This window comes from Rhinopithecus roxellana, chromosome 5 (assembly GCF_007565055.1).
Source record: "Rhinopithecus roxellana isolate Shanxi Qingling chromosome 5, ASM756505v1, whole genome shotgun sequence".
Taxonomy (NCBI): domain Eukaryota; kingdom Metazoa; phylum Chordata; class Mammalia; order Primates; family Cercopithecidae; genus Rhinopithecus; species Rhinopithecus roxellana.
The window spans coordinates 161,219,352-161,246,296 of NC_044553.1; the positions used below are offsets into that span (position 1 = coordinate 161,219,352).

General features: G+C 48.4%; 1 protein-coding gene across 1 annotated transcript in view; it reads left to right on the forward strand.

The window, feature by feature from the left end:
• The first annotated feature begins 5,128 nt into the window (after positions 1-5,128).
• Positions 5,129-26,945, forward strand: part of RCOR1 (REST corepressor 1) — a 131,854-nt gene continuing 110,037 nt past the window's right edge. The window contains exons 1-2 of the mRNA XM_010353711.2: positions 5,129-5,709; positions 5,788-5,847. Coding sequence (XP_010352013.2) covers positions 5,412-5,709; positions 5,788-5,847 — 358 coding nt within the window. The 5' untranslated portion in view covers positions 5,129-5,411. The remainder of the gene's footprint in view (positions 5,710-5,787; positions 5,848-26,945) is intronic.

Genomic DNA, 26,945 nt, shown 5'->3' on the forward strand with positions numbered 1-26,945 from the left:
TCTATGATTTATTTGCTTAGTTATTAATATATTAAGTATGGCCGGGCGCAGTGGCTCAAGCCTGTAATCCTAGCACTTTGGGAGGCCAAGGCGGGCGGATCACAAGGTCAGGAGATCGAGACCATCCTGGCTAACACGGTGAAACCCCGTCTCTACTAAAAAATACAAAAAACTAGCCGGGCGAGGTGGCGGGCGCCTGTAGTCCCAGCTACTTGGGAGGCTGAGGCAGGAGAATGGCGTGAACCCGGGAGGCGGAGCTTGCAGTGAGCTGAGATCCGGCCACTGCACTCCAGCTTGGGCGAGAGAGCAAGACTCCAGTCTCAAAAAAAAAAAAACAACAAAACAAAACAAAACAAAAACAAAACAAAAAAAAAAACCATATTAAGTAACAAGTTCTAGGGGTGGGTCTAATAACTTCTGTGATCTTGGAGATGAGGATAAACGCTATTTTGAGGCCGGGTGTGGTGGTGACTCACGCCTGTAATCCCAGCACTTTGGGAGGCCAAGGTGGGTGGATCACGAGGTCAGGAGTTCGAGACCAGTCTGGCCAACATAGTGAAACCCTGTTTCTACTAAAAATACAAAAATTAGCAGGGTGTGGTGGTGCGTGCCTGTAATCCCAGCTACTCAGAGCTTGAGGGAGGAGAATCGTTGGAACCCGGGAGGTTGCAGTAGGCCAACATCATGCCTCTGCATTTCAGCCTGGGAGACAGAACAAGACTCTGTCTCTGAATAAATAAATAAATGCTATTTTGAGATATTTTCAGTGACTGTAATGTGTTGAGACGGAATATCACCTACATTCATAACTAAAGAAAATGCTAGATTTCAGTTAAAGGTTAATTTTTTTTTTTTTGAGACAGGGGTCTTGCTGGAGGCCTCAAAGTACCTGGGATTGTAAGTGAGTGCCACTGCACCTGGTGGTAAAGGTTAATTTAAATAAAGATGTAATTACCAGCTCTGGTTCATGGTCCCCAGAATGCTATCCATGGATTCCAGGTTCAGAACTCTTAGGATGGCTAAAATTCCTGCCTGAAGTCTCAGTTTTCCAATAATCCTTTGGGGGCTTGAAACCTCCCAGGAATGGCTTTAGGGTGTTTTCCTGACACGTCCCAGCCCTGGCCCATACCCTGCCCTCCGCCTGGCTCCATCCTTGAGGAAGGAATTCCTTGCCAAGCAGAATTTTCTAACAAGCCCAAATATAGTAATAATAATAATTAGCAGCAGGAAGAACTAGAAACAGTGGGGTAGGAAAGCCTGTACCTGTCTCTTCTTTTCCTCATCCCTTCCCTTCATTCCTGAACTGAAGGAGACTGAGCCCCTTTGGGCTTTGGTGACTCCATCACTGGGGTGTGTTCATTTGATGGTTGATTTTGCTGTACCAGGTACTTCCCTTCCCACTTTCTAATCATTTTATAACACATGCTGACTCTTTTCCCTTCCCTTCTCCTTTTCCTGGGAAAATACAATGAACAAACTTATTGATAGTGAGAATTAAAACAAAATTATAAATACTGTATGTTTAGAATCAGACCAAGCATCTTGCGGACACCCTTGCCCCTGGCCATCCCAGCATCCCTGGGGCAACTCTGGCCTTGGGTCAGAGGCTGCACAGCTCCTGGCTTAGCTGTGCCCTGGCTCCTCCCCTCATATGCCTGACCCTAGGAAGGTTGTAGGTTATTTCACCTCTGGGTGCCTCAGCTTTCTCATCTATAAGGGGGGGGATGAGATGGTCATAGTTTTTTTGTTTTAGCATGGAGGATGAGATGGTCATAGGGTCATAGTTTTTTTTTTTAATCATTGATGTAGTTTATTATTATTATACTTTAAGTTCTAGGGTACATGTGCACAAAGTGCAGGTTTGTTACATATGTATCCATGTGTCATGTTGGTGTGCCGCACCCATTAATTCATCATTTACATTAGGTATATCTCCTAATGCTATCCCTCCACCCTTGTTTTTGTTTTACACAGACGAGATCTCACTATGTCGCTGGGCGCCATGGCTCAAGCCTGTAATCCCAGCACTTTGGGAGCCTGAGGCGGGCGGATCACGAGGCCAGGAGTTTGAGACCAGCCTGGCCAATATGGTGAAACCCCATCTCTACTAAAAATACTAAAATTAGCTGGATGTAGTGGCGGGTGCCTGTAATCCTAGTTACTTGGGAGGCTGAGGCACAGGAATCGCTTGAACCCAGGAGGCAGAGGTTGCGGTGAGCCAAGATCATGCCATTGGACTCCAGCATGGGTGACAGAGCGAGACTCCGTCTCAAAAAAAAAAAAAAAAAAAATTAATAAAAGGAAAAAGGCAAGGAGGCATCCCAGTGATGACTGGTTGGAAGCTGCAGAGGAGACTGATGAGGAGTGACCTGTGAGGTAGGAGGACCAGGTGAACTGGAATCTCCAGGTCCAGATAAATGAGGGTTTCCAGGAGGAGGAGTGGTCGACTCAGCTGTTGCTGAGAAGCTCAATGAGACCAAGAAGTGACCCCCGGATTGGGCAGCGGAGAGGTTGTAGGTTACCTTAGCAGCAGTTAAGGGGTGGGGACACAGCTCTGCTGGGTGGGGTGATGAGAGGCTGGGATGTGAGGGGGTTGAGGAAGCGAGTGTAGGGAAGTCTTTGGAAATGTCTGAGGGGAAGGAGAAATGGCCAGAGACCGGAGAGGCCTGGGGGGCAGGAGTCGGTCCAGAGTGAGGCTGATGGCACAGAAAAGCCTCAAGGAGAGGGCAGCGGGAGAGGGTCCCAGGCGTGAGTAGGACGTGGGTATCCGACAGGGAGGTTTGTCTGTTTGGGGACAGGGAGAGGAGAAAGATCCTGAAGGCTTTCGTTTTTCTCTGAAGAATGAGGTAAGGCCACGGGCTGGGAGCCCAGGCAGAAGGGGCTGTGGGAGGTGTAATGAGAGGGGAACAGGCATGAGGTCTCAGTTTCAGAGTGGGAGTCTCACCGGAAAACATGGTAGGGCTGCCGGCTTTGTGGATGCGTTACAAGTGTGGGATCACAAATTCCCAATCCCAGGGCTGTGTGGCGCCCTCTCCCCAAGCGATGGGAAGGCGGGTGTCCTTAAGGTTGGGGTTCCCTACGGCGGAAGGATGGACTCTATTACAATCCATCAGGCCAGGAGGTAGGTACTGTTTTCTGTATTTTACGGTTGGGAAATCTGAGAGCTTCAGGCCAATATAGTATCCGTGTAGCATTAGGGTCAAACTAGAATAGGGGCCGACACATGTTAAGTGTTAATACTTGGTTGGGGGAAAAAAAAAAAAGAATGCTTTTAAAGTCCACTGCTGCACCCCTACTGGTAGCCCAGCCTGGCCTCAGCCTTGGGGGCTGGTGGGTGGAGAGGGTGGCCGTGTGCTCTGCTATCCCTGTTGCCTTAATAAATGACCCAGTATCACCTTTGTGCCCTTGTAGGTTGATCCTTCCAGTCTGGTGGTACAACTTTGTAGACACCAAGCGAGCGGGGCAGCGTGTTCTGGACCTCATTCCTCACACAGGGATCACCTCCGGATGAGTCAGAGGCCTTAGCCAGTGGCCCAGCCCCGGGAATGCCACCCCGGTTCTGTACCCTGCCCAGGCCAGCTGAAGGGTGTATCGGGGCACACACCTGCAGCATCCAGGGCTCTCCAAGGAGAGAGACATCCTTTGGAGGAGAGTCCAAGAGTTACGACCCTGAACTTGGTGGGGTCAGGGCTTCTATACTAGGAGGGGTCCCAGCCCTGTTTCTCAAAGGCCATTTAGGCAGAAGTGAACGTGGTCTCTTCAATAAAGTTAATAATAGTTCATGCTGCAAAAAATGTTCAAGAGAAAACCCCGCTTATTTATTCAGGCTTTAAAACCTTAAACTCCCAAATTCTCCCTGTAGCTATTTATATCCAAAGCTCGTCCCCATATTAATCTCAGGTTTGAAGCAACTTAAAAGAAAAATAGCCATCCCTGCTTTAAAAAGATTTCCCGTATAGACCTCCACTGGTCTAATTACGAAGGCAGCGTAGTTTTGGGGTTGGTTCGGGGTAGGGCACCGGGACCTCCAAGGCAGTTATACCCCTCAGCCCCCCACAGCTGTACGGCTGCCCAGTGGTCCCTCTCCAGGGCAGCGGCTCTCAGGCTGGCCTCAGCCGACCCCACCCGCCCGCGCCCCGGGTTCTCCCTCGCGGGAGTTCGGGGGGGGAGAGGAGGCGGGGCGGGCGGCAGATCCGGAAAAGTGGTTGCCCTCGCCCCGGAGGAAGTTGACCCTCCTCCCGCGCCGAGAGCTTGGGATGAAAATAGCTTCTTCCTCTTTACCCTTCCTGGACCCCCGCCCCAAAAAGGCTGCGCCCGTTCATTCATCTTTCAGCAGCCACCCTGACGGCTAGTGCGTCCCCACGCCGGGACTCTGTGCCCCGGGGGCGCACGGGGACCCTCCCTTGGGCCTCCGCCGCGGCGGCGAGCCCCGCACCCAAGCCACCCCGGGGGTCCCCGCCTCCCCCACCCAATTAACGGGCAGCACGGCTGACCCGAGTCCCCACGCGGCTTGCGCCAGGGGAGGTGGCAGCCTGGGAAGCCCGTCCCCCGCGCCGCGGCCCCCGCCCCCGCGAGCCCCGCGTCCCCTGGGAAAGGCGGGGGCGCAGCGAGTTTCCCCCAATTAGTTTCCTCTTTGTATGGCGTCTGAGCGCGCCCGTACCCCTCCGCGCAGCGGAAAGTAGTCCCGGCCGGGGGCTCCGCGGCTTTCCAGCGCCAGGCACATTTTACTTTGAGAAGCCGACGGGACTCTCAGCGGGGTCCCGTGGAGGGGGGCCAGAGGCCGCGGGAGGCGTGTGCGGGCAGTAGGGGCGGGGGCCGCGGCCGAGGGGAGGGGGCGGGGAGGGCCGCGAACTCCTCGCCGCTGCCTGGAGAGAAGGATCATGGGGCGTAGGGAGATGGCAAACCTCAAACCACGTACGGCGGGCGATACGCGTCAACCGAACCTCGCCAACGGAAGCCCGGAGCCGCCCCTCCCCGCTCCCCCGCCCCGCCGCCCCGGACGGACGGGCTCGCGGAGCCAACCCGGCTGCCGCTCGCCGTCCAAATCCCACCAGAGCCAATGGGAGTGCGAGGGGGCGGAGCCATCCCGCGTCAGTTGGGCTGCGCGCCCCCACCACCCCCCGGCGCCCCTGCAGGCCCCGCCCTTGCCTCCTCCCCTCTCCGCTCGCTGCTCCCGGAGTAGTTGGTGCCAGTGAAGTGAGGGCGGCGATGAGAGCGAAAGTTGCGCTCGGCTCGTCGCTGGGTGCTTGAAGCTGCTCCGCGCTCTACCCGTCTGGGCCTCCCCCGACTCGGACTCGCGCCCGTGGGCTCCCGTAGCGCCCGCCCGGCCCCGCGCCCCCTCCCCCGGCTCGGCGCCCCCTCCTCAGGAGCCGCGGGTCCCCGCCACTTTCGCACGGCCCCGGCCCCCGCCGATGCCGGCCATGGTGGAGAAGGGCCCCGAGGTCTCAGGGAAGCGGAGAGGGAGGAACAACGCGGCCGCCTCCGCCGCCGCCGCCTCCGCCGCCGCCGCCTCGGCCGCCTGCGCCTCGCCAGCCGCCACTGCCGCCTCGGGCGCCGCCGCCTCCTCTGCCTCGGCCGCCGCCGCCTCGGCCGCCGCCGCCCCCAATAATGGCCAGAATAAAAGTTTGGCGGCGGCGGCGCCCAATGGCAACAGCAGCAGCAACTCCTGGGAGGAAGGCAGCTCGGGATCGTCCAGCGACGAGGAGCACGGTAGGTGGCAACCGCCCCCGCGGCCACGGGCCCCGGGCCCCGCGCCGCGCTGACCGCCGTGTTCTGCTTCCCCCGCAGGTGGCGGTGGCATGAGGGTCGGACCCCAGTACCAGGCGGTGGTGCCCGATTTCGACCCCGGTGAGTAGCGGCCCCGGGCGGCCGGCGGCGGGGATGAGCGGGAACCCCGGGTACCCGGCGAGCCCGAGGGGGCGGGAGCCCGCCGACAACTTTCTTTTTGTGTGTGCGTTCGCCCTGCCGTCCGTGGGGAGAACAGCAGGGCGAGGACGAGGAGGCGCACACGCACACGAGTGTTCGGCAAACGTGCGTCTGCACCCGGTGGAGGCCAGGTCGCCCCCAGCCGGGCCGGCGCCGCTGCCCCCTGCGCCTCCGAGGACTGCAGGTGGCGTCGGAGGCGGCCACACCTGGCCTGGGGGCGCTGGGGGTCCCTGCGTCCAGGTGAGCTGCGCCTCGGCCAGGGGTAAAGGGTGGCAGTGCCGGAGAGTTAGCGTCCTGCGAGCGCCCCGGACTTAGGAGGTCCCCAGAGACCCGTTTGTCGGAACCCTTCCCAAAGGCTGCTCCCCACGCCTTAGCTTCTCCTTCCAGCCTCTGGCTCTTGTTGGTTCCTGACTCTCCTCCCATCCAGAAGCGAGCAGAAGAACGACCCCCCAAAATCAGTCAATAAAGGAAGTGTGTTTTCCAGAGGGCACCTGCCTGGGGAAGAGAGCCTCGCGTGTGGCAGTTTTATTTTAGGACCTATTTGTAAATGTGTGTGTTTCCTTTTTTTTTTGGAGGAAGAGGTTGTGAAATTGAGAACCGTCAGAAGCTTTAGGCTAACAAATGCTTTTCACCTACAAGAAAGTCCTACACCCTAGAATGGAACACTTACTTCCCTGGCTGCTATTCTGTGTAGAAGCAAATTTAAAGTGGTACAAGAAAAAAAATCCAATCAGACAAAGGAATTCGTCAGATTTTAATGCATGAGATTCTAGCCAGTCTCTGTATGAGACTGTCTTTAAAGGTTGTTGGTATGGAAAATGTTTGAAAGAACGTAGGATTTATTTCAGAAATAAAATTCAACAGAGCATCTTGTAAAGCTGGAGTTAACAATCCTCCCTGGCTGGAGGGCTTTAGAGCTGGAGTTCTCTATGTAGGTTATACCACTAGTTTATTTTAAAAGATAAATGCATACATGTTTTTTCCTTGGAAACAAGACTGCAGAAAATTGCAATGATCTAGTCCTTGAAAAAGGCGATTGCTCTCAAGCTGTTATTAAGGTACTAAACTGCCCTTTGAAGTGAAAATACATAAAGGTCCTAGGTGAGCTCTTGGACACTCTGGAAATAAATGACTTATCTTAAATTGGCCTTCTAAATTTTGATTTCTCGACGTAAGGTTTGTGTTCCTTTTAAGTCCATGTTAATTGTTTTTGATAGTTTCCTTCTCCCCAATTCTTTTTTTTTTTTTTGGTAGTCACTTCTCATTTATGAGTGACAGGATAGAACTAGGTGACCAGGCTATTTCTCTTGTATGCTTGGCTCCTCCATTCCTCGGTTGGCCACCAGGGGAAGCATACTGTTTTTTGGTTACAGTTGACCCTGTCTTCATTTTGTAGGTCAAGTCTTATCTTTGTTTTAAAACACAGAACTTAAAGCTTGTCACCAAATGTTCCTAATGTATTATTTTTAAAAATCGACTTCCACAAATCTTTGAGTAAGTTGGTAGGCTTTTTGGTACATTTTTATTAACATAAATTTTGAAAACTTTATTTAGATGTGTTGGATGTGACTAAGGAAAAGGGCGTATTTGTCAGCAACAGGAATTAGATTTCTGACATTCATCGAAATGTTGATGTCAGCTCTGCATTGTTAGTAATGAGTTTGACTTCTTTGGAGTTGTAGTTTTCTTTGAAACAGCAAATGTAATATGTTGAACTGTCCTTGGGCTTTTTGTTGGAATAGGTATGAGCATAAACTTGCTAGCAATCAGCTATTCTAAAATGGAAAACATCTAGCAGATTGCAGTAGCTCACACCTGTAATCCCAACACTTGGGGAGGCCAAGGCTGGAGGATCTCTGGAGCCCAGGAGTTGGAGACCAGCCTGGGCAACATAGTCAGACTCCATCTCTACAAAAAATAAAAAAATTAGCTGGGCTAATTTTTGGTGGCATGTACCTGTAGTTTCAGCTACTTTGGAGGCTGAGGCTTGAAGGATCTCTGGGAGGTCAAGGCTGCAGTGAGCAGTGATCTTGCCATTGCACTCCAGCCTGGGTGACAGAGTGAGACCCTGTCTCAAAAATGAGAAGGAAAACATCTAACTGTTCTGCTGCATAGTCTTGCTGCCAATTGGTTGAGTCTTGATATTAAAATTTCCAAATTTCTTATTTTGTGTTTGTTTTAATCTGGCAAGGAATCTAACTGGTGTAAAGTAATTTCAAACCTTGTTTTGCCAACCTGAGCAGGGGGACACAGCCCTAGATACAGCAGAAAATTGAGATTTTACTATTTTCTAGTGGTTTTTTGTGTGTCTTCTCATTTAACTGAAAAGCTTAAGGGAAAGGAAGACTTCCATTTTGGAATAGAAATGATACAACCCGTTTATTTATTTGTGTGTGTGTGTGTGACGGAGTTTCGCTCTTGTTGCCCAGGCTGGAGTGCAACGGCATGATCTCGGCTCACCGCATGCAACCTCTGCCTCCCAGGTTCAAGCAGTTCTTCTGCCTCACCCTCCTAAGTGGCTAGGATTACAGGCATGCACCACCATGCCTGGCTAATTTTTTGTGTTTTTAGTAGAGATGGGGTTTCTCCATGTTGGTCAGGCTAGTCTGGAATTCCTGAACTCAGGTGATCCACCCACCTCAGCCTCCCGAAGTGGTGGGATTACAGGGGTGAGCCACCATGCCCAGCCAACATGTTTGTTTTATGGCACAATTCTTTCTTAGCTCTTTAAGATTTAAGACAGGTTCACTCCGTGACTGCAAGTTAAGAGTAGTGAATTGAGTAATAAATTAAGAATTGAGAGTTTGAGCCTTACTAGTTTTTATTTCCTCCTCCTACTTGTTTTTTTCTTTTTTTTTTTTTTTTGTAGGAGCAAAACTGCAAGTTTATTTTGGTCACCTAAGGTGTGGGGAAGAGGTCTGTCGGCCTCCGGCAAAGAAGGCCGACAGAGCCCCCCGGTGGGGCTCTCGGACGGAGTTCTCGCAGTCCTGACATCCCGACAGGAGTGGAGGACTGAGGAAGGCCGCCTTCTTTTTTTTTTTGAGACCGCGTCTCGATCTGTTGTCCAAGCTGGAGTGCAGTGGCATGATCTTGGCTCACTGCAACCTCCACCTCCGAGGTTCAAGTGATTCTCCTGTTTCAGCCTCCCAAGTAGCAAGGATTACAGGTGTCCACGGCCACGCCTGGCTAATTTTTGTGTTTTTAGTAGAGATGTGGTTTCACCATGTTGACCAGGCTGGTCTCGAACTCTTTGCCTCAGGTGATCTCCCTGCCTAGGCCTTCCAAAGTGCTGGGATTACAGGCATGAGCCTCTGTGCCTGTCCCTTCTCCCTCCTTTCTTTTCTTTTTTGAGGCAGAGTCTCGATCTATTGCCCAGGCTGGAGTGGAGTGCGGTGGTGCAATCTCGGCTCATTGCAACCATCCTCTCCCAGGTTCAAGTGATTCTCCTGCTTCAGCCTCCCAAGTAGCTGGGACTACAGGTGCGTGCCACCATGCCCGGCTAATTTTTGTGTTTTTAGTAGAGACAGGGTTTCACCATGTTGGCCAGGCTGGTCTTGAACTCCTGACCTCAGATGATCTGTCCCCCCTCGGCCTCCCAAAGTGCTGGGATTACAGGCATGAGCCACCATGCCCTGCCTCTACCTGAGTTGTGAATGTGCCTTTGTTCTTCTCGTTTACTAGAATTAAACAGAGAGGTGGATGTGAACAGACAGCTTTTTTTTTTTTCTTTTCTGTTTTTATTTATTTATTTATTTATTTATTTATTTATTTATTTTTGAGACGGAGTCTCGCTCTGTTGCCCAGGCTGGAGTGCAGTGGCCAGATCTCAGCTCACTGCAAGCTCCGCCTCCCGGGTTCACACCATTCTCCTGCCTCAGCCTCCCGAGTAGCTGGGACTACAGGCGCCCGCCACCTCGCCCAGCTAGTTTTTTTTTGTGTGTGTGTATTTTTTAGTAGAGATGGGGTTTCACCATGTTAGCCAGGATGGTCTCCATCTCCTGACCTCGTGATCCGCCCGTCTCGGCCTCCCAAAGTGCTGGGATTACAGGTTTGAGCCACCGTGCCCGGCCTCTGTTTTTATTATAGGAAAATAAGTAACAAACTATGGTAGAGATGCATGAATGGAGGAATTTGACTTCGATTTTTTTTTTTTTTTTTGAGATGGGTTCTTCCTCTGTTGCTCTGGGTGGAATGCAGTGGCACAATCTTAGCTCACTACAGCCTCTGCCTCCCAGGTTCAAGCACTCCCAGATTCAAGCAATTCTTCTGCCTCAGCCTCCTAAGTAGCTGGGCTTGAAAGGCGTGTGCCATTATGTCTGGCTAATTTTGGTATTTTTGCAATTTTTTTTTTTTTGAGACGGAGTTTTTTTCTCTTGTTGCTCAGACTGGAGTGCAATGGCATGATCTCAGCTTACCGCAACTTCTGCCTCCCGGGTTCCAGCGATTCTCCTGCCTCAGCCTCCCTAGTAGCTGCGATTACAGGCGTGTGCCACCACGCCCGGCTGATTTTGTATTTTTAGTAGGGATGGGGTTTCTCCGTGTTGGTCAGGCTGATGTTGAACTCCCGACCTCAGGTGATCTGCCTGCCTCGGCCTCCCAAAGTGCTGGGATTACAGGCGTGAGCCACTGCGCGGCCCTAATTTTGGTGTTTTTGGTAGGGGTGGGTTTTACCATGTTGGTGAGGTTGGTCTCGAACTCCTGATCCGGTCGCCGTGGCTTCCTAAAGTGTTGGGATTACAGGTGTGAGCCACTGTGCCCAGTCTGATTTTTTTAAGTCAGATTTTACTTATTTGCAGTGTGCCAGGTTGACCCTATTTAGGTTTGAAAGCAAATGGTTGGAGCTAAGACTGATATTTCCTATACAGTTCAAAGAAAGATTTAATTCTGTCATCCCTTAGTCTCGCTCTGTTGCCCAGGCTGTAGTGCAGTGGCGCGATCTTGGCTCACTGCAAGCTCTGCCTCCCAGGTTCATGCCATTCTCCTGCCTCAGCCTCCTGAGTAGCTGGGACTACAGGCGCCTGCCACCACGCCTGGCTAATTTTTTTGTATTTTAAGTAGAGATGGGGTTTCACTGTGTTCGCCAGGTTGGTCTTGATCTCGTGATCCGCCCGCCTCAGCCTCCCAAAGTGCTGGGATTACAGACGTGAGCCACCACGCTCAGCCCTGATTCAGTTCTTATAAAATAATTAATACCGCCGGGCGCGGTGGCTCAAGCCTGTAATCCCAGCACTTTGGGAGGCCGAGACGGGCGGATCACGAGGTCAGGAGATCGAGACCATCCTGGCTAACACGGTGAAACCCCATCTCTACTAAAAAATACAAAAAACTAGCCGGGCGAGGTGGCGGGCGCCTGTAGTCCCAGCTACTCCGGAGGCTGAGGCAGGAGAATGGCGTAAACCTGGGAGGCAGAGCTTACAGTGAGCCGAGATCCGGCCACTGCAGTCCAGCCTGGGCAACAGAGCGAGACTCCGTCTCAAAAAAAAAGGAAAAAAAAAATTAATACCTAGACTAGATCGATGTAGTGTGGCATTGCTTGGTAATTAGAATACCATTTCTGTTTACACTGAAATAAAAAGCTTTACCAACTTTTAAAGAGTTAAAAAAAAAAAGTTAAAAACCAAAGTGTAGCCCTACACTTTTAACTTAGGCTTTGTTCTTACATGTGTTATCCAGACTGCCTTTCCATACTGTCTGCCTTAGATTATGCTGAGTTGTCATGGGTTTCTTTTAATTTAATAACAGAATAGTAGGGTAAGAGTGAGGATGCTCATCTATCCTACCTCTGGTTAGTTCTTTCCTACATTAGCAAAACATCACTTATTTTGAAATGAATAATATTTTTCTTTCTTTTTTTTGTTTGAGATAGGGTCACACTTTGTCACCAGTATAGTGGTGTGATCACAGCGGTAGTGAACTTGAACCTCCTAAGTGCACGCCATCCTCCCACCTTTTTTTTTTTTTTTTTTTTTGAGACGGAGTCTCGCTCTGTTGCCCAGGCTGGAGTGCGGTGGCCGGATCGCAGCTCACTGCAAGCTCCGCCTCCCGGGTTTACGCCATTCTCCTGCCTCAGCCTGCAGAGTAGCTGGGACTACAGGCGCCTGCCACCTCGCCTGGCTAGTTTTTTGTATTTTTTTAGTAGAGACGGGGTTTCACCGTGTTAGCCAGGATGGTCTCGATCTCCTGACCTTGTGATCCGCCCGTCTCAGCCTCCCAAAGTGCTGGGATTACAGGCTTGAGCCACCGCGCCCGGCCCATCCTCCCACCTTAACCTCCCAAGTACCTGGGGCTACAGATGTCTACCACCATGCCTGACTATTTTTTTGTATTTTTTGTAGAGACACGGTTTTGCCATGTAGTCCAGGCTGGTCTCGAACTCCTGAGCTCAAGCCATCTGCCTGCCTTGGCCTCCCGAAGTGCTGGGCTTACAGGTGTGAGCCACCATGTTCAGCCATTATTATTACTATTTTTTTTTTTTTTTTTGAGACAGTCTCGCTCTGTCGCCCAGGCTGGAGCACAGTGATGTGGTCTCAGCTCACTGCAAGCTCCACCTCCCAGGTTCACGCCATTCTCCTGCCTCACCCTCCTGAGTAGCTGGGACTACGGGCGCCCGCCACCCCACCCGGCTAATTTTTTTGTATTTTTAGTTGAGATAGGGTTTCACCGTGTTAGCCAGGATGGTCTCGATCTTCTGACCTCGTGATCCGCCCGCCTCAGCCTCCCAAAGTGCTGGGATTATAGGCGTGAGCCACCGCGCCCGGCCATTACTATTTTTTAATTTTAATTTTTAATTTTTATTCTGTTTATTCACGTCCTTGGTGCTTCAGAGGTGTACATTGTTTTTTTTTTTTTTTTTTCTTTTTTTGAGACGGTGTCTGGCTCTGTCTCCCAGGCTGAAGTGCAGTGGCCGCATCTCAGCTCACTGCAAGCTCCGCCTCCCGGGTTTATGCCATTCTCCTGGCTCAGCCTCCGGAGTAGCTGGGACTACAGGCGCCCGCCACCTCGCCCGGCTAGTTTTTTGTATTTTTAGTAGAGACGGGGTTTCACCGTGTTAGCCAGGATGGTCTCGATCTCCTGACCTCGTGATCCGCCCGTCTCGGCCTCCCAAAGTGCTGGGATTACAGGCTTGAGCCACCGCGCCCGGCTCGTGTACGTTGTTAATAGTGGATGTTTTTGAGATAGTGGCCCTTTCAAAATGCAACCTTTATTTTGAATGTTTAATCCAATATATTTAATCAGATCTGAAAATTTGTGGTTATCATTGGCTTAACTGTCACTTCAGAGTTGACTTCTGTCGGAAAACTTATGTTTTCATGCGGAATAGGTAATTTTACTGAACAGGGTGTCGATATGCCTTTCATTTGTTTTCACTGGTGATTCTATGTTCTGCTTTTTTTATGCTTTAGATCATTGTAAAAAAATAGATATACCAAAATTATGGTGAACGCTTTGTGATTTTTTGTTTTTGAGACAAGGTCTTGCTCTGTCACACAGGCTAGAGTGCAGTGGCCTAATCTTGGCTCACTTCAAGCTCTGCCTCCCACACTCAAGTGGTCCTCCCCGCTCAGCCTCATCAGTGGCTGGGAATACATGTGTGTATCACCTTGCGTGAGCCTAGGCTGGTCTCAAACTCCTGTGCTCAAGCAGTCTTCCTCTCTTGGCCTCCCAGAGTGCTGGAATTACAGGCATACGCCTGGCAATGCTTTGTGCTTTATTTATGTATTTATTTATTTTAGTTTTATTTTTATTGTTTTTTGAGACGGAGTTTTGCTCTTGTCACCCAGGCTGGAGAGCAATGGCGTGACCTTGGCTCACTGCAACCTCTGTCCCCTGGGTTCAAGTGATTTTCCTGCCTCAGCCTCCCTGATAGCTAGGACTACAGGTGTGTGCCACCATGCCCAGCTAATTTTTGTATTCTTTGTAGAGATGGTATTTTGCTGGCCGGGCATGGTGACTCACGCCTGTAATCCCAGCACTTTGAGAGGAGGCCGAGGCAGGTGGATCACTTGAGGTCAGGAGTTCAAGACCAACCTGGCCAATATGATGAAACCCCGTCTCTACTAAAAGCACAAAAATTAGCTGGGCGTGGTGGTGCATGCCTGTAATCCCAGCTACTCAGAAGGCTGAGGCAGGAGAATTGCTTGAACCTGGGCTGCAGAGGTTGCAGTGAGCGGAGATGGCACCACTGCATTCCAGCCTAGGTGACAAAGTGAGATTCTGTTTCAAAAAAAAAAAAAAAAGATGGGGTTTCGCCGTATTGGCCAGGCTGGTTTTGAACTCTTAGCTTCAGATGATTCACCTGCCTTGGCCTCCCAAAGTGCTAGAATTACAGACATCAGCCACTGCCCCCGGCCAATGCTGTGTGATTTAAACACTGTTTTAAGGCAGTGTTCACCCAAATGAGAGGTCAGGGTTTTAGCAGGTAATGATGAATTTTGTGAGTGATCAGTTTCATTAGATAGTGTGGTAGGGAGACACCCAAAGCTGGTTATCAGGAGATTGAGTATCCTGTCTCTGACAAAGAAGGGGATGTAAGATAGAGCTGGCCATTTTATCTCCAGGGACCTCAGTTTCCTCAACCGGGAATCTGGTTCTTTTCAGCATGAGTGGTCTGTGATGATGTCAGTTATACAATAATGTCTTTGAAAATTCGTTCTTCCGTTTTGTTATTTTTATTTATTTTTTTGTGACAGGGTCTTACTCTGTCACCCAGAGTGCAGTAGTGTAATCAACTTACTATAACCTCAAATTCCTGGGCTCAAGTGATCCTCCCGCCTCAGTCTTCTGAGTATCTGGGACAGTAGGCACATGCCACCATACGCAGCTAATATATTTTTTTTTTTTTTTTTTTTTAAGACAGAGTCTCTCCAGGTTGGAGTGCAGTGGCGCAATCTCGGCACACGCCAATCTCTGACTCCCTGGTTAAGTGATTCTCCTGCTTCAGCCACCTGAGTAGCTGGGATTACATGCACACACCACTACGCCCAGCTAATCTTTGTATTTTCAGTAGAGACGGGGTTTTAACATGTTGGCCAGTATGGTCTTGATCTCCTGACTTTGTGATCTGCCCACCTCAGCCTCCCAAAGTGCTGGGATTACAGGCATGAGGCACTACGCCCTGCCCTACTCAGCTAATTTTTAAGTTTTTTGTGAAGACGAGGTCTTGCTCTGTTGTCCAGGCTGGTCTCAATTCTTGGCCTTCAGCAATCCTCCTGCCTTGCCCTTTCAAAACTGGGAATTATGGGTGCGAACCGTCAGGCCTAGTCAGAGTAAAATTTTGAAAATTGGTAGGATAGGATAGTTAATGTGCATAATTAGAATATGCCTTTTTACGAGTCATCATAAGGAGGATAGAGTGGTGAAGGTAGAGCTGTGAAAAAACAAAACATTTCAAATAGAACAGTACCCGTGACTTGATTAAACACCTCGTTTTTTTTTTTTTTTTTTAACATGGAGTCTTGCTCTGTTGCCAGGCTGGAGTGCAGTGGCATGATTTTGGCTCACTGCAACCTCTGCCTCCCAGGTTCAAGCAATTCTCCTGCCTCAGCCCCCGCCCCCCGCCCCCCAGTAGCTGGGACTACAGGTGCATGCCACCATGCCCAGCTAATTTTTGTATTTTTAGTAGAGACGGGGTTTCACCATGTTGTTCAGAGTGGTCTCGATCTCTTGACCTTGTGATTCGCCCGCCTCAGCCTCCCAAAGTGCTGGGATTACAGGCGTGAGCCACCACTCCCAGCCAAACACTGATTTAATACTAGGTTATATTTGCTTCAGGTACAGCTAAAGCCTCATTCCCGCCTTCTTTATTCATTAATTCACAGTTGATTTATATTATTTCTGTGATAGTTTGCATCTTCTGAGAAGCAGATGACAAGACAGAATTAAGATATGCAAGAGGTTCATTAGGGTAGGGTATACTTGGGAAGGATAAAGAAGAGAGGAAGGAGGTGTAGGTGGCAAGAGCCTTTACACTGGAAGCACGTGTGACACCTGTGAAAGAAGAGAGGGAAGGAATGATGATTAATGATGGATAGAGGAACCTCCAACTTCAGTGCAGCTTGCAGTTCAGAGAAAATCTGAGCCAGAGTAGATTGTTGGAAGAGTCTGTTGGGCAGGAATGGTCCTGCCCTGTGAATGTCTGCTGTGTTCAGTCATTGGCTGGGAGCAGCCTAGAGTAGCTTTGCTTTGGTATGGGTGCTGTAGTAGATTCCTGGCAGCTGAGACTGTCAGTTAACTACACCCCTTGCAACATTTTCTCTCTCGAAGGGAAGTCTGAGTGGCACACTCTCAAGGCTGTCAGAATTCCCATACATGTTTTTGTACTTCAATACATGTGTGTGAGGCCAGCCATGGTGGCTCACACCTGTAATCCCACCACTTTGGGAGGGTGAGGCGTGTCGATCACCTGAGGTCAGGAGTTCGAGACCAGCCTGGCCAACACGGCAAAACCCCGTCTCTACTAAAAATATAAAAATTAGCTCGGTATGGTCGCAGGTACCTGTAATCCCAGCTACTTGGGAGGCTGAGGCAGGAGAATTGCTTGAGCTCGGGAGGTGGAGGTTGCAGTGAGCCGAGATCATGCCACTGCACTCCAGACTGGACGATAGGCGAGACTCTGTCTCAAAAAAAAAAAATGTGTGATAATACGTTTTCTTGTTATTATTAGTGTTTTTGTAAATGGAATAATCTGTGCTATTAATGTACTTTTATGCTTTCCAAACAAGTACATTTCTACTAGCAAGGTAAACAACTTCGTTTTCACCCTATCTTCGTCATGGTGTTAGTTAGGTTATTAATGTATTTTGAAATGCTAGGTTTATATTAGCATTTTTTTTTCTTTTTTTTTTTTTTTTTTTGAGATGGAGTTTTGCTCTTGTTGCCTAGGCTACAGTGCAGTGACGCGATCTCCTCTCACTTTAACCTCCACCTCCCAGGTTCAAGTGATTCTCCTGCCCCAGCCTCCCGAGTAGCTAGGATTACAGGCATGTGCTACCACGCCTGGCTAATTTAAAAAAATATTTGTAGTAGAGAAGGGGTTTCACCATGCTGACCAGGCTTGTTTTGAACTCCTGACCTCAAGTGATCTCCCACATTGGCCTCCCAAAGTCATAGGATTACAGGCGTGATCCACTGTACCTGGCCACTTCTTTCTTTTTTTGTAGACTTGGTTATCATTCTGCCTCTCAGGCTGGAGTGCAGTGGCATAATCACAGCACACTGCAGCCTCAGCCTCCGGGGCTCAAGTGATCCTCCTGTCCCAGTTTCCTGAGAAGCTGGGACTACAGGCGTGAGCCAGTATGCCTGACTGATTTTTAGACTTTTTGTAGAGACGGGGTTTTGCCAAGTTGCCCAGTGTGGTCTCCGACTCCTAGGCTCAACCAATCCTTCTGCTGTGTCCTCCCAAAGTGCTGGGATTACAGGCGTGAGTCACTGTGCCTGTAATTAAGTTTTCCAGTTGATGATGAGGTTAAGTGTCTTATGTTTTTAATTTTTAATTTTTTTAAGAACCTTTTTTTCCCCCTATTTTTTTTTTTTTTTTGAGATGGAGTCTCGCTCTGTCGCCCAGGCTGGAGTGCAGTGGCCGCATCTCAGCTCACTGCAAGCTCCGCCTCCTGGGTTTAAGCCATTCTCCTGCCTCAGCCTCCCCAGTAGCTGGGGCTACAGGCGCCCGCCACCACGCCCGGCTAGTTTTTTGTATTTTTTAGTAGAGACGGTGTTTCACCGTGTTAGCCAGGATGGTCTTGATCTCCTGACCTCGTGATCCGCCCGTCTCGGCCTCCCAAAGTGCTGGGATTACAGGCTTGAGCCACCGCGCCCGGCCTTTTTTCCCCGTTTTTTGAGATGAGTTCTCACTCTTGTCGCCCAGGCTGGACTGCAGTGGCGTGATCATAGCTTACTGTAGCCTCGAACTTCTAGGGCTCAAGTGATCTTCATACCTCAGTTTCCAGAGTAGTTGGGACTACAGTTTTTCACCACCACACCCAGGAAAGAACGTGACAAAAAGTGCTAAGTGTCTTTTAGCTAAGTATCGAAAATAGTGGTTTTTTATTTATTTGTTCATATGTATTTTTTGAGACAGAATCTGGCTGTGTCATCCAGGCTGGAGTGCAGTTGTGTAATTTTGGCTCACTGCATCCTCAGCCTCTCAGGCTCAAGTGATCTTCCCACCTTGGCCCCCTGATTAGCTGGGTTTATAGGCTCCTGCCACTATGCCCAGCTAATATTTGTATACTTTGTAGAGATGGGGTTTCAGGTTTTGTTGATCTTACCCCTGGCCCAGGAGTGTCTTTGTAAATGTTTTGTTTGTTTTTTGCCACTCAGTTTTCTCCTGTGAATGTATCTTTCTTTTGCTATTTTTCTTTCTTTTTTTTTCTTCCCCCCTTAGATAGGGTCTCGCTCTATTGCCCTGGCTGGAGTGCAATGGATCAATCTCAGCTCACTGCAGCCTTCATCTCCTGGGCTCAAGTGATCCTCCCACCTCAGCCTCCGAGGTAGCTGGGACTACAGCAGTGTGCCACCACGCCTGGATAATTTTTGTATTTTTTTGTAGAGGCAGGGTTTCACCATGTTTCCTAGGCTGTTTTGCTATTTTTCTATAGGGTGTTGGTTTTTTTGTATGGATTTGTGTGAGTTCTTTTTTTTTTTTTTTTTTTGAGACGGAGTCTCGCTCTGTCACCCAGGCTGGAGTACAGTGGCCAGATCTCAGCTCACTGCAAGCTCTGCCTCCCGGGTTTACGCCATTCTCCTGCCTCAGCCTCCTGAGTAGCTGGGACTACAGGCGCCCGCCACCTCACCCGGCTAGTTTTTTGTATTTTTTTTAGTAGAGAGGGGGTTTCACCGTGTTAGCCAGGATGGTCTCTATCTCCTGACCTTGTGCTCTGCCCGTCTCGGCCTCCCAAAGTGCTGGGATTACAGGCTTGAGCCACCGTGCCCGGCCAAGTTCTTTTTTTTTTTTATATATTTGGATATTAATTATTTATTAGAATTGCATATATGTTTTTTGTTTTTTCTTTAATATTATGTGTGTTGGGGGGAGGAGGATTTAGTTTATTTGACAAGGGATAAAAATATATTCCTGATTGGAGACTACTCAGAGACTGGTCTTGGTATATACCCATGATTTCTAAGATGAATGTTGCTGAGAATTGAGAATTTTGTTGTTATTTTGTTTCAACTAAGTTATTCATCTCATTTCGGCATGCTATTAACTAGTTGACCCGAATCACAGTGCTGGATGACTTGAAACGCTCTGATTTAATTTCTGCCTAGTATGTAGTTATAGTAGCATATAGATTAAAGGTTAAAGTTACAGCTTTGATCCTATAATGGTCAGTTAGTTTCCCACGAAAGGTTAAAATGCTATAGACTAAAACAAATAGCTGTCTTAGGGATTTGCCACTCCTTATAAGGCAATGGGTAGTGTGTGGATAAGGAGGTACAAGTTTGTCATCACTAACAGAAAACCCTTGAAAGAATGATCTATCGGCCAGGCGCGGTGGCTCAAGCCTATCCCAGCACTTTGGGAGGCCGAGACGGGTGGATCACGAGGTCAGGAGATCTAGACTATCCTGGTTAACATGGTGAAACCCGTCTCTACTAAAAATACAAAAAAATTAGCCGGGTGTGGTGGTGGGTGCCTGTAGTCCCAGCTACTTGGGAGGCTGAGACAGGAGAATGGTGTGAACCCGGGAGGCGGAGCTTGCAGTGAGCCGAGATTGCGCCACTGCACTCCAGAATGGGCGACCTGCACTCCAGAATGGGTGACAGAGCAAGACTCCGTCTCAAAAAAAAAAAAAAAAAAAAAAGAATGATCTATCCAGGTTGCTTACTCTGTGCTAGGCTAGTTTTAACACACGTCAAATCGTTTGACCCTCACAACAGTCATAGTATGTAAAGTCACTATCTCCATTTTCCAGATGAGGAAACCTCTGTTTCCTCAGCATTGAGAGGCTGAGTCTTCTGGTTCCGCCTAATAACTTGCCACGGTAATTGAGTCCGAGAGGCCCTCAGCTGTAAGATGCATCGTTATTGTATGTTTCTCTAAGAAAGGAAAAGGATCAACAAGATAGACCGTTAATTATAAATACAAGAATTCTGATTTATAAGTATAGTCAGAATTCAATTTAGTGTATTTTAGAGAGGGTCAGCCAGAATCCTCTTTAAGAGAAAACACTTAGGCAGGGTGCAGTGGCTCACTCTTTTAATCCCAGCACTTAGGAAGTCTGAGGCAGGTGGATCACCGAGGTCAGGAATTCGAGATCAGCATAGCCAAAATGGTGAAACCTTGTCTCTACTAAAAATACAAAAAAATTAGCCAGGCTGTAATCCCAGCACTTTGGGAGGCTGAGGCATGAGAATTGCTTGAACCTGGGAGGTCGGGGAGGTGGTGGTTACAGTGAGCCGAGATGGTGCCACTGCACTCCAGCCTGGGTGACAGAGCAATACGCCATCTAAAAAACAAGAAAAGAAAAAAAAGAAAAAAGAAAAAACACTTAGGAGCAAGGCTTTATTGGATCCATTGATTAGTTGTTTCCATGTGGCCCCAGGTGTTGGAGAATTTTATGTTTAGGGTTGCCAGAGCAAACTTGTAGTCCAGTTACATTCCTTTTCTTCCTAGCAGTGAAAACACAGGTGAAATGGGAGGTATTTAGCTTGGTTGCCTGGGGACAAATTAGACTGAGTTGCTTTATTCCTGCATGTATGTTGAAATAGTCATCTTCACAACTTAGAACATGGTTGGAGTTTTTTTTAGAAGAGCCATTTCTTTTGATGGTGTGACTGAAGGCTATCCATACAGTCATGTATTGCAAAACAAATGTCATTTTGGTCAAGGACAGTGGTCCCATAAGATTATAATGGAACTAAAAAATTCCTGTCACCTAGTAACTTCACCTTGTCTATAGTGCAACAGTGTGTAGCATTACTCAGGTGTTTGTGTGGTGTTGGTGTAAACAAACCTACTGCACTGCCAGTCTTATAAAATCTAGCTCATGGAGTTATATACAGTACATAGTACTTGATAATGACAATAACTGTGTTACTGGTTTGTGGATTTACTATACTATACTTTGTATGGTTATTTTAGAGTGTATTCCTACTTACAAAACTTGTGTTTGCTGTAAAACAGTCTTAGGCAGGTCCTTCAGGAGGTATTCCAGAAGGAAGACATTGTTACTCTAGAGTGTGACACCTCTGTGTGTCTTATTGCCTATGAAGACCTTCCAGTAGGACAAGATACGGAGTTGGAAGATGGTGATATTGATGATCCTGACTGTAGGCTAGGCCATGTGTGTGTCTTTGTGGTTTTGTTTGTTTGTTTTTGAAAATGGAGTCTCACTCTGTTGCACAGGTTGGAGTGCAGTGGCATGATCTTGGCTCACTGCAACCTCCACCTCCCTGCTTCAAGTGATTCTCCTGCCTCAGCCTCCCGAATAGCTGGGATTACAGGTGCATGCCACCATTCTTGGCTAATTTTTGTATTTTTAGTAGAAATAGGGTTTCATCATGTTGGGCAGGCTGGTCTTGAGCTCCTGACCTCAAGTGATTTGCCTGCTTCGGCCTCCCAAAGTGCAGGGATTGCAGGCATGAGCCACCGTGCCCAGCCTAATTTTTATATTTTTAGTAGAGGCGGGTTTCACCATGTTGGCCAGGCTGGTCTTGAGCTCCTGACCTCAGGTGATTTGCCTGCCTTGGCCTCCCACAGTGTTGGGATTACAGGTGTGAGCCACTGCACCTGACTGTTTATACCCATACTTTCGCTGAAGGTTGTAGTTCCTGCCCTGCTTTACTTTTATTGACAAAGAAGCTGCTGGGCTTGGTGTTCTGCTTTCAAACTTAGCATGGATATAGGGAGTTCAGGGGAGGAGGAAGAGAAGAGTAGGTGCTTAACTGGTTTTGATCTTACTCAGTACCAGAGAGTCTTCTGGGAGCTGGTGGTGTCATGTATGTCTGATTTCTTTGAGGGTGGTAGCATGGTTTTTTGAACCGCCAAATCAGGTTTTAAGTTTTTTGTTTTTTTTTTTGTTTTTTTTTTTTGTTTTTTCTGGGAGACAGGATCTCACCCTGTCCCCCAGGCTGGAGTGCAGTGGCGGGAACATGGCTCACTGCAGCCTTGACTTCCTGGGCACCAGTGGTCCTCCTGCCTCAGCCTCCCAGGTAGCTGGGATTACAGGAGTGAGGCACTGCACTTGGCTGTTAAAGTGTTATATAGTATGAACTTGTCAGAGCTAAATAGTGGCTGAATTTTCTAAGAATATGTGCTTGGTTTGGTGTCTTTTCTTCAATAGGCTTTTATTTATTTATTTATTTATTTATTTATTTATTTATTTATTTTTTTTTTGAGACGAAGTCTCGCTCTGTCGCCCAGGCTGGAGTGCAGTGGTGCAATCTTAGCTCACTGCAGCCTCTGCCTGTCAGGTTCAAGCAGTTCTCCTGCCTCAGCCTCCCGAGTAGCTGGGATTATAGGCATGCTCCACCACGCCTGGCTGATTTTGTGTTTTTAGTAGAGACGGGGTTTCTCCATGTTGGTCAGGCTGGTCTCGAACTCCTGACCTCAGGTGATCTGCCTGCCTCGGCCTCCCAGAGTGCTGGGATTATAGGCGTGAGCCACCGTGCCCTGCCGAATAGACATTTTTTAGTAGACATTTGATAAGGACCAAGTGCAACTGTATAACAAATGGAATTTCACGGAAAAATTGTCTTTTAAATTGGCAGTTAAAAGCTGATTATCCTTATCTTTCCTTATAATGAATTTATATAAATTAGAGATGCATATCTTGCATAGATGTGTTTTCTTTTTTTATATAAAGTGGTGAAAGTTACATCACAAAATTAGCTGTTTTTTTTTTTTTGGAGACGGAGTCTCGCTCTGTCGCCCAGGCTGGAGTGCAGTGGCGCAATCTCGGCTCACTGCAAGCTCCGCCTCCCGGGTTCCCGCCATTCTCCCGCCTCAGCCTCCGAGTAGCTGGGACTACAGGCGCCCGCCACCACGCCCGGCTAGTTTTTTGTATTTTTAGTAGAGACGGGGTTTCACCGTGTTAGCCAGGATGGTCTCGATCTCCTGACCTCGTGATCCGCCCGCCTCGGCCTCCCAAAGTGCTGGGATTACAGGCTTGAGCCACCGCGCCCGGCCTAAAATTAGCTGTTTTTTGGCCAGGAGTGGTGGCTCATACCTGTAATCCCAGTGCTTTCAGAAGCTGAGGCAAGTGGATCACCTGAGGTCAGGAGTTTGAGACCAGCCAGGCCAATATGGCGAAAACCTGTCTCTACTAAAAATAGAAAAAACTAGGCCGGTGTGGTTGCTCATTCCTGTAATCCCAGCACTTTGGGAGGCTGAGGTGGGCAGATCACGAGGTCAGGAGTTTGAGACCAGCCTGGCCAACATGGTGAAACCCTGTCTCTACTAAAAGTATAAAAATTAGTTGGGCGTTGTGGCATGTGCCTTTAATCCCAGCTACTCCAGAGGTTGACGCAGGAGAATGGCTTGAACCCAGGAGGTGTAGGTTGCAGTGAGCCGAGATTGCGCCACTGCACACCAGCCTGGGCAACAGAGCGAGACTCCATCTCAAAAAAAACACAAAGATACAAAAAGTTAGCCAGGCGTGGTGGTGCACACCTGTAATCCCAGCAACTTGGGAGGCTGAGGCAGGAGAATTGGTTGAACTGGGGAGGCAGAGGTTGCCATCAGCCGAGATCGCGCTACTGCACTCAAGCCTGGGCGAAACAGAGACTCCATCTCCAAAAAAAAAAAAAAAAAAAAAAAAATTAACCGTTTTACAATGAACAATTCAGGGGCATTCAGTGCACTCACATTGTGGAGCCACTACCCTTGTCTAGTTCCAAAACATTTTCATCACCCTAAAAAGAAAATCTCATATGCATTAGAATGAAGAATGAGTTACTTCTCATTCTCCATTCTCAGTACTTGGCAACAACCAACCTGCTTTTTGTATTTTTTTTAGTAGAGACGGGGTTTCACCGTGTTAGCCAGGATGGTCTCGATCTCCTGACCTCGTGATCCGCCCGTCTCGGCCTCCCAAAGTGCTGGGATTACAGGCTTGAGCCACCGCGCCCGGCCCAACCTGCTTTTTGTTTGTGGATTACTTATTCTGGAAATTTCATATAAGTGGATATGTGACCTTCATGTTTGGCATCTGTCATTTAGTGTAATGTTTTCGAAGTTCATTCCTGTTGAAACTTGAGTCAGTATTGATACTTTCTGTACTTCGTTGCTTTTTGTTTTGTTTTGTTTTGTTGTTGTTGTTTTTTTTTTTGAGATGGAGTCTCACTCTGTCGCCCAGGCTGGAGTGCAGTGGCCGGATCTCAGCTCACTGCAAGCTCCGCCTCCCGGGTTTACGCCATTCTCCTGCCTCAGCCTCCCGAGTAGCTGGGACTACAGGCGCCCGCCACCACGCCCGGCTAGTTTTTTGTATTTTTTAGTAGAGACGGTGTTTCACCGTGTTAGCCAGGATGGTCTCGATCTCCTGACCTCGCGATCTGCCCGTCTCGGCCTCCCAAAGTGCTGGGATTACAGGCTTGAGCCACCGCGCCCGGCCTTGTTTTGTTGTTTTTTTGTTTTGCCTTGTTTTTGTTTTTTGGGATGGAGTCTCGCTGTCACCCAGGCTGGAGGACAGTGGCGTGGTCTCAGCTCATTGCAACCTCTGCCTCCCTCGTTCAAGTGATTCTCCTGCCTCAACCTCCCAAGTAGCTAGGATTATAGGTGCGTACTACCACGTCTGGCTGATTTTTGTATTTTTAGTAGAAATGAGGTTTCACCATTTTGGCCTGGCTCATCTTGAACTCCTGACCTCAGGAGATCCATCTACTTTGGCCTCCCAAAGTGCTAGAATTACAGGCGTGAGCCACCGTGCCTGGGCTTCATTGCTTTTTATGGCGGAATAATAGTTCATTTTGTGTATCTGTTAAAGTTTATTTATTCATTTGTTTTTGTTTTCTTTCTATAGATAAAGTCTTGCTCTATTGCCCAACTGGAGCTCAGTGACTCGATTATAGCTCACTGCAACCTCAAACTCCTGGGCTTAGGCTGTCCTCCTGCCTCAGTCTCTTGAGTAGCTGAGTCAATAGGCACGTGCTGCAATTCCTGGCTACTTAAAAAAAAATTTTCTTTTTTTTTTGGAGTGCAGTTTCGCTTCTGTTGCCCAGACTGGAGTGCAATGGCACAATCTCAGCTCACCACAACCTCCAGTTCCCAGGTTCAAGTGATTCTCCCACCTCAACCTCCCAAGTAGCTGGGATTACAGGCATGAGCTCCCATGCCCGGCTAATTTTTTTTGTATTTTTAGTAGAGATGGGGTTTCTCCATGTTGGTCAGACTGGTCTCGAACTCCTGACCTTGGATGATACGCCTGCCTCGGCCTCCCAAAGTGCTGGGATTACAGGCGCCTGGCCTAATTTTTAAATTTTTTTTGTGGAGAGATGGAATTTCTTTATGTTGGCCAGACTGGTCTCGAACTCCTGACCTCAAGCACTTCTCCTGCCTCAGCCTCCCAAAATGCTGAGATTATAGGTGTGAGCCACTAGACCTGGTTCATTCATTGATGGACATTTAGCTTGTTGTTACCTTTTGATTATTGTGAACTGGGCTGTTACTTATATTCATGTACAGGTATTATCTGTTTTCATCCTTTTAGGGGTATATACCTATTAGCGGAATTGCTGGGTTATGGAGTAATTCCGTGCTTAATTTTTTTTTTTTTCTTTTTTTTTTTTTGAGACAGGCTCTTACTCTGTTGCCCAGGCTGGGGTGACAGTGGTACGATCTTGGCTCACTGCAACCTCTGCCTCCTGGGTTCAAGCGATTCTCCTGCCTCAGCCTTCCGAGTAGCTGGGATTACATGTGCATGCCACCACACCTGGTTAATTTTTGTATTTTTAGTAGAAATGGGGAAACATGTTGGCCAGGCTGGTCTTGAACTCCTAACCTCAGGTGATCCGCCTGCCTTGGCCTCTCAAAGTGCTGTGATTACAAGATGTGAGCCACTGTGCCCGGTCTGTGCTTAACTTTTTGAGGAACCATTAAATTGTTTTTCATAGTAGCTTAACCATTTTATACTCCATGATTCATGTATGAGGGTTTCAATATTCTACTTTTTATTTTCTGTCTTTTGAGTTGGATTCTCTCACTCTGTTGCCCAGGCTGGAGTGCATTGGTGCGATGTCGGCTCACTGCAGTTTCCGCCTTCCAGGTTCAGGTGATTCACCTGCCTCAGCCTCCTTAATAGCTGAGATTGTAAACATGCGCCACCACACGCGGCTAATTTTTTTTTGTATTTTTTAGTAGAGACAGGGTTTCACTGTTGGCCAGGCTGGTCAGGCTGGTCCTGACATCAGGTGATCTGCCCACCTCAGCCTCCCAAAGTGCTGGGATTACAGGTGTGAAAATGCTGCTGATGACGGTGCAGAGAGTACTGAGATGCTTAGAGTAGTGGAGTTACTCGATCCTTCCTGTGGTGGAGGGTGGGGAGTTGAAGAAACCAGGAAGTCTTATATGAAACGGTCTTTTAAGGGCAGGTGCAGTGGCTCACCCTTGTAATCCCAGCACTTTGGGAGGCCGAGGCAGGCAGATTGCAAGGCCAAGAGATTAAGCCCATCCTGGACAACATGGTGAAACCCCATCTCTACTAAATACACAAAAATTAGCTGGGGGTGGTGGTGTGTGCCTGTAGTCCCAGCTACTCCGGAGGCTGAGGCAGGAGAATTGCTTGAATCCTGGAGGCAGAGGTTGCTGAGCCGAGATCGCGCCATTGCACGCCAGCCTGGGCACCAAGAACAAAAATCCATCTCAAAAAAAAAAAGAGAAAGAAATGATCCTTTAAGTCAAGCCTTAAAATGTAGGAATTATGTAGTTAATTTGAAAATTAGTGTTATATGATATATAAGCTGTACATGTTATAAAAATTATTTTGAAAATTCTAGTCTTCAAAATTTTCGTTCAGATTTTCCTTGTAGTTATCTAGAGCTGTGCTGTCCAATAATGTAGCCACTAGCTACATGTAACTATTTAA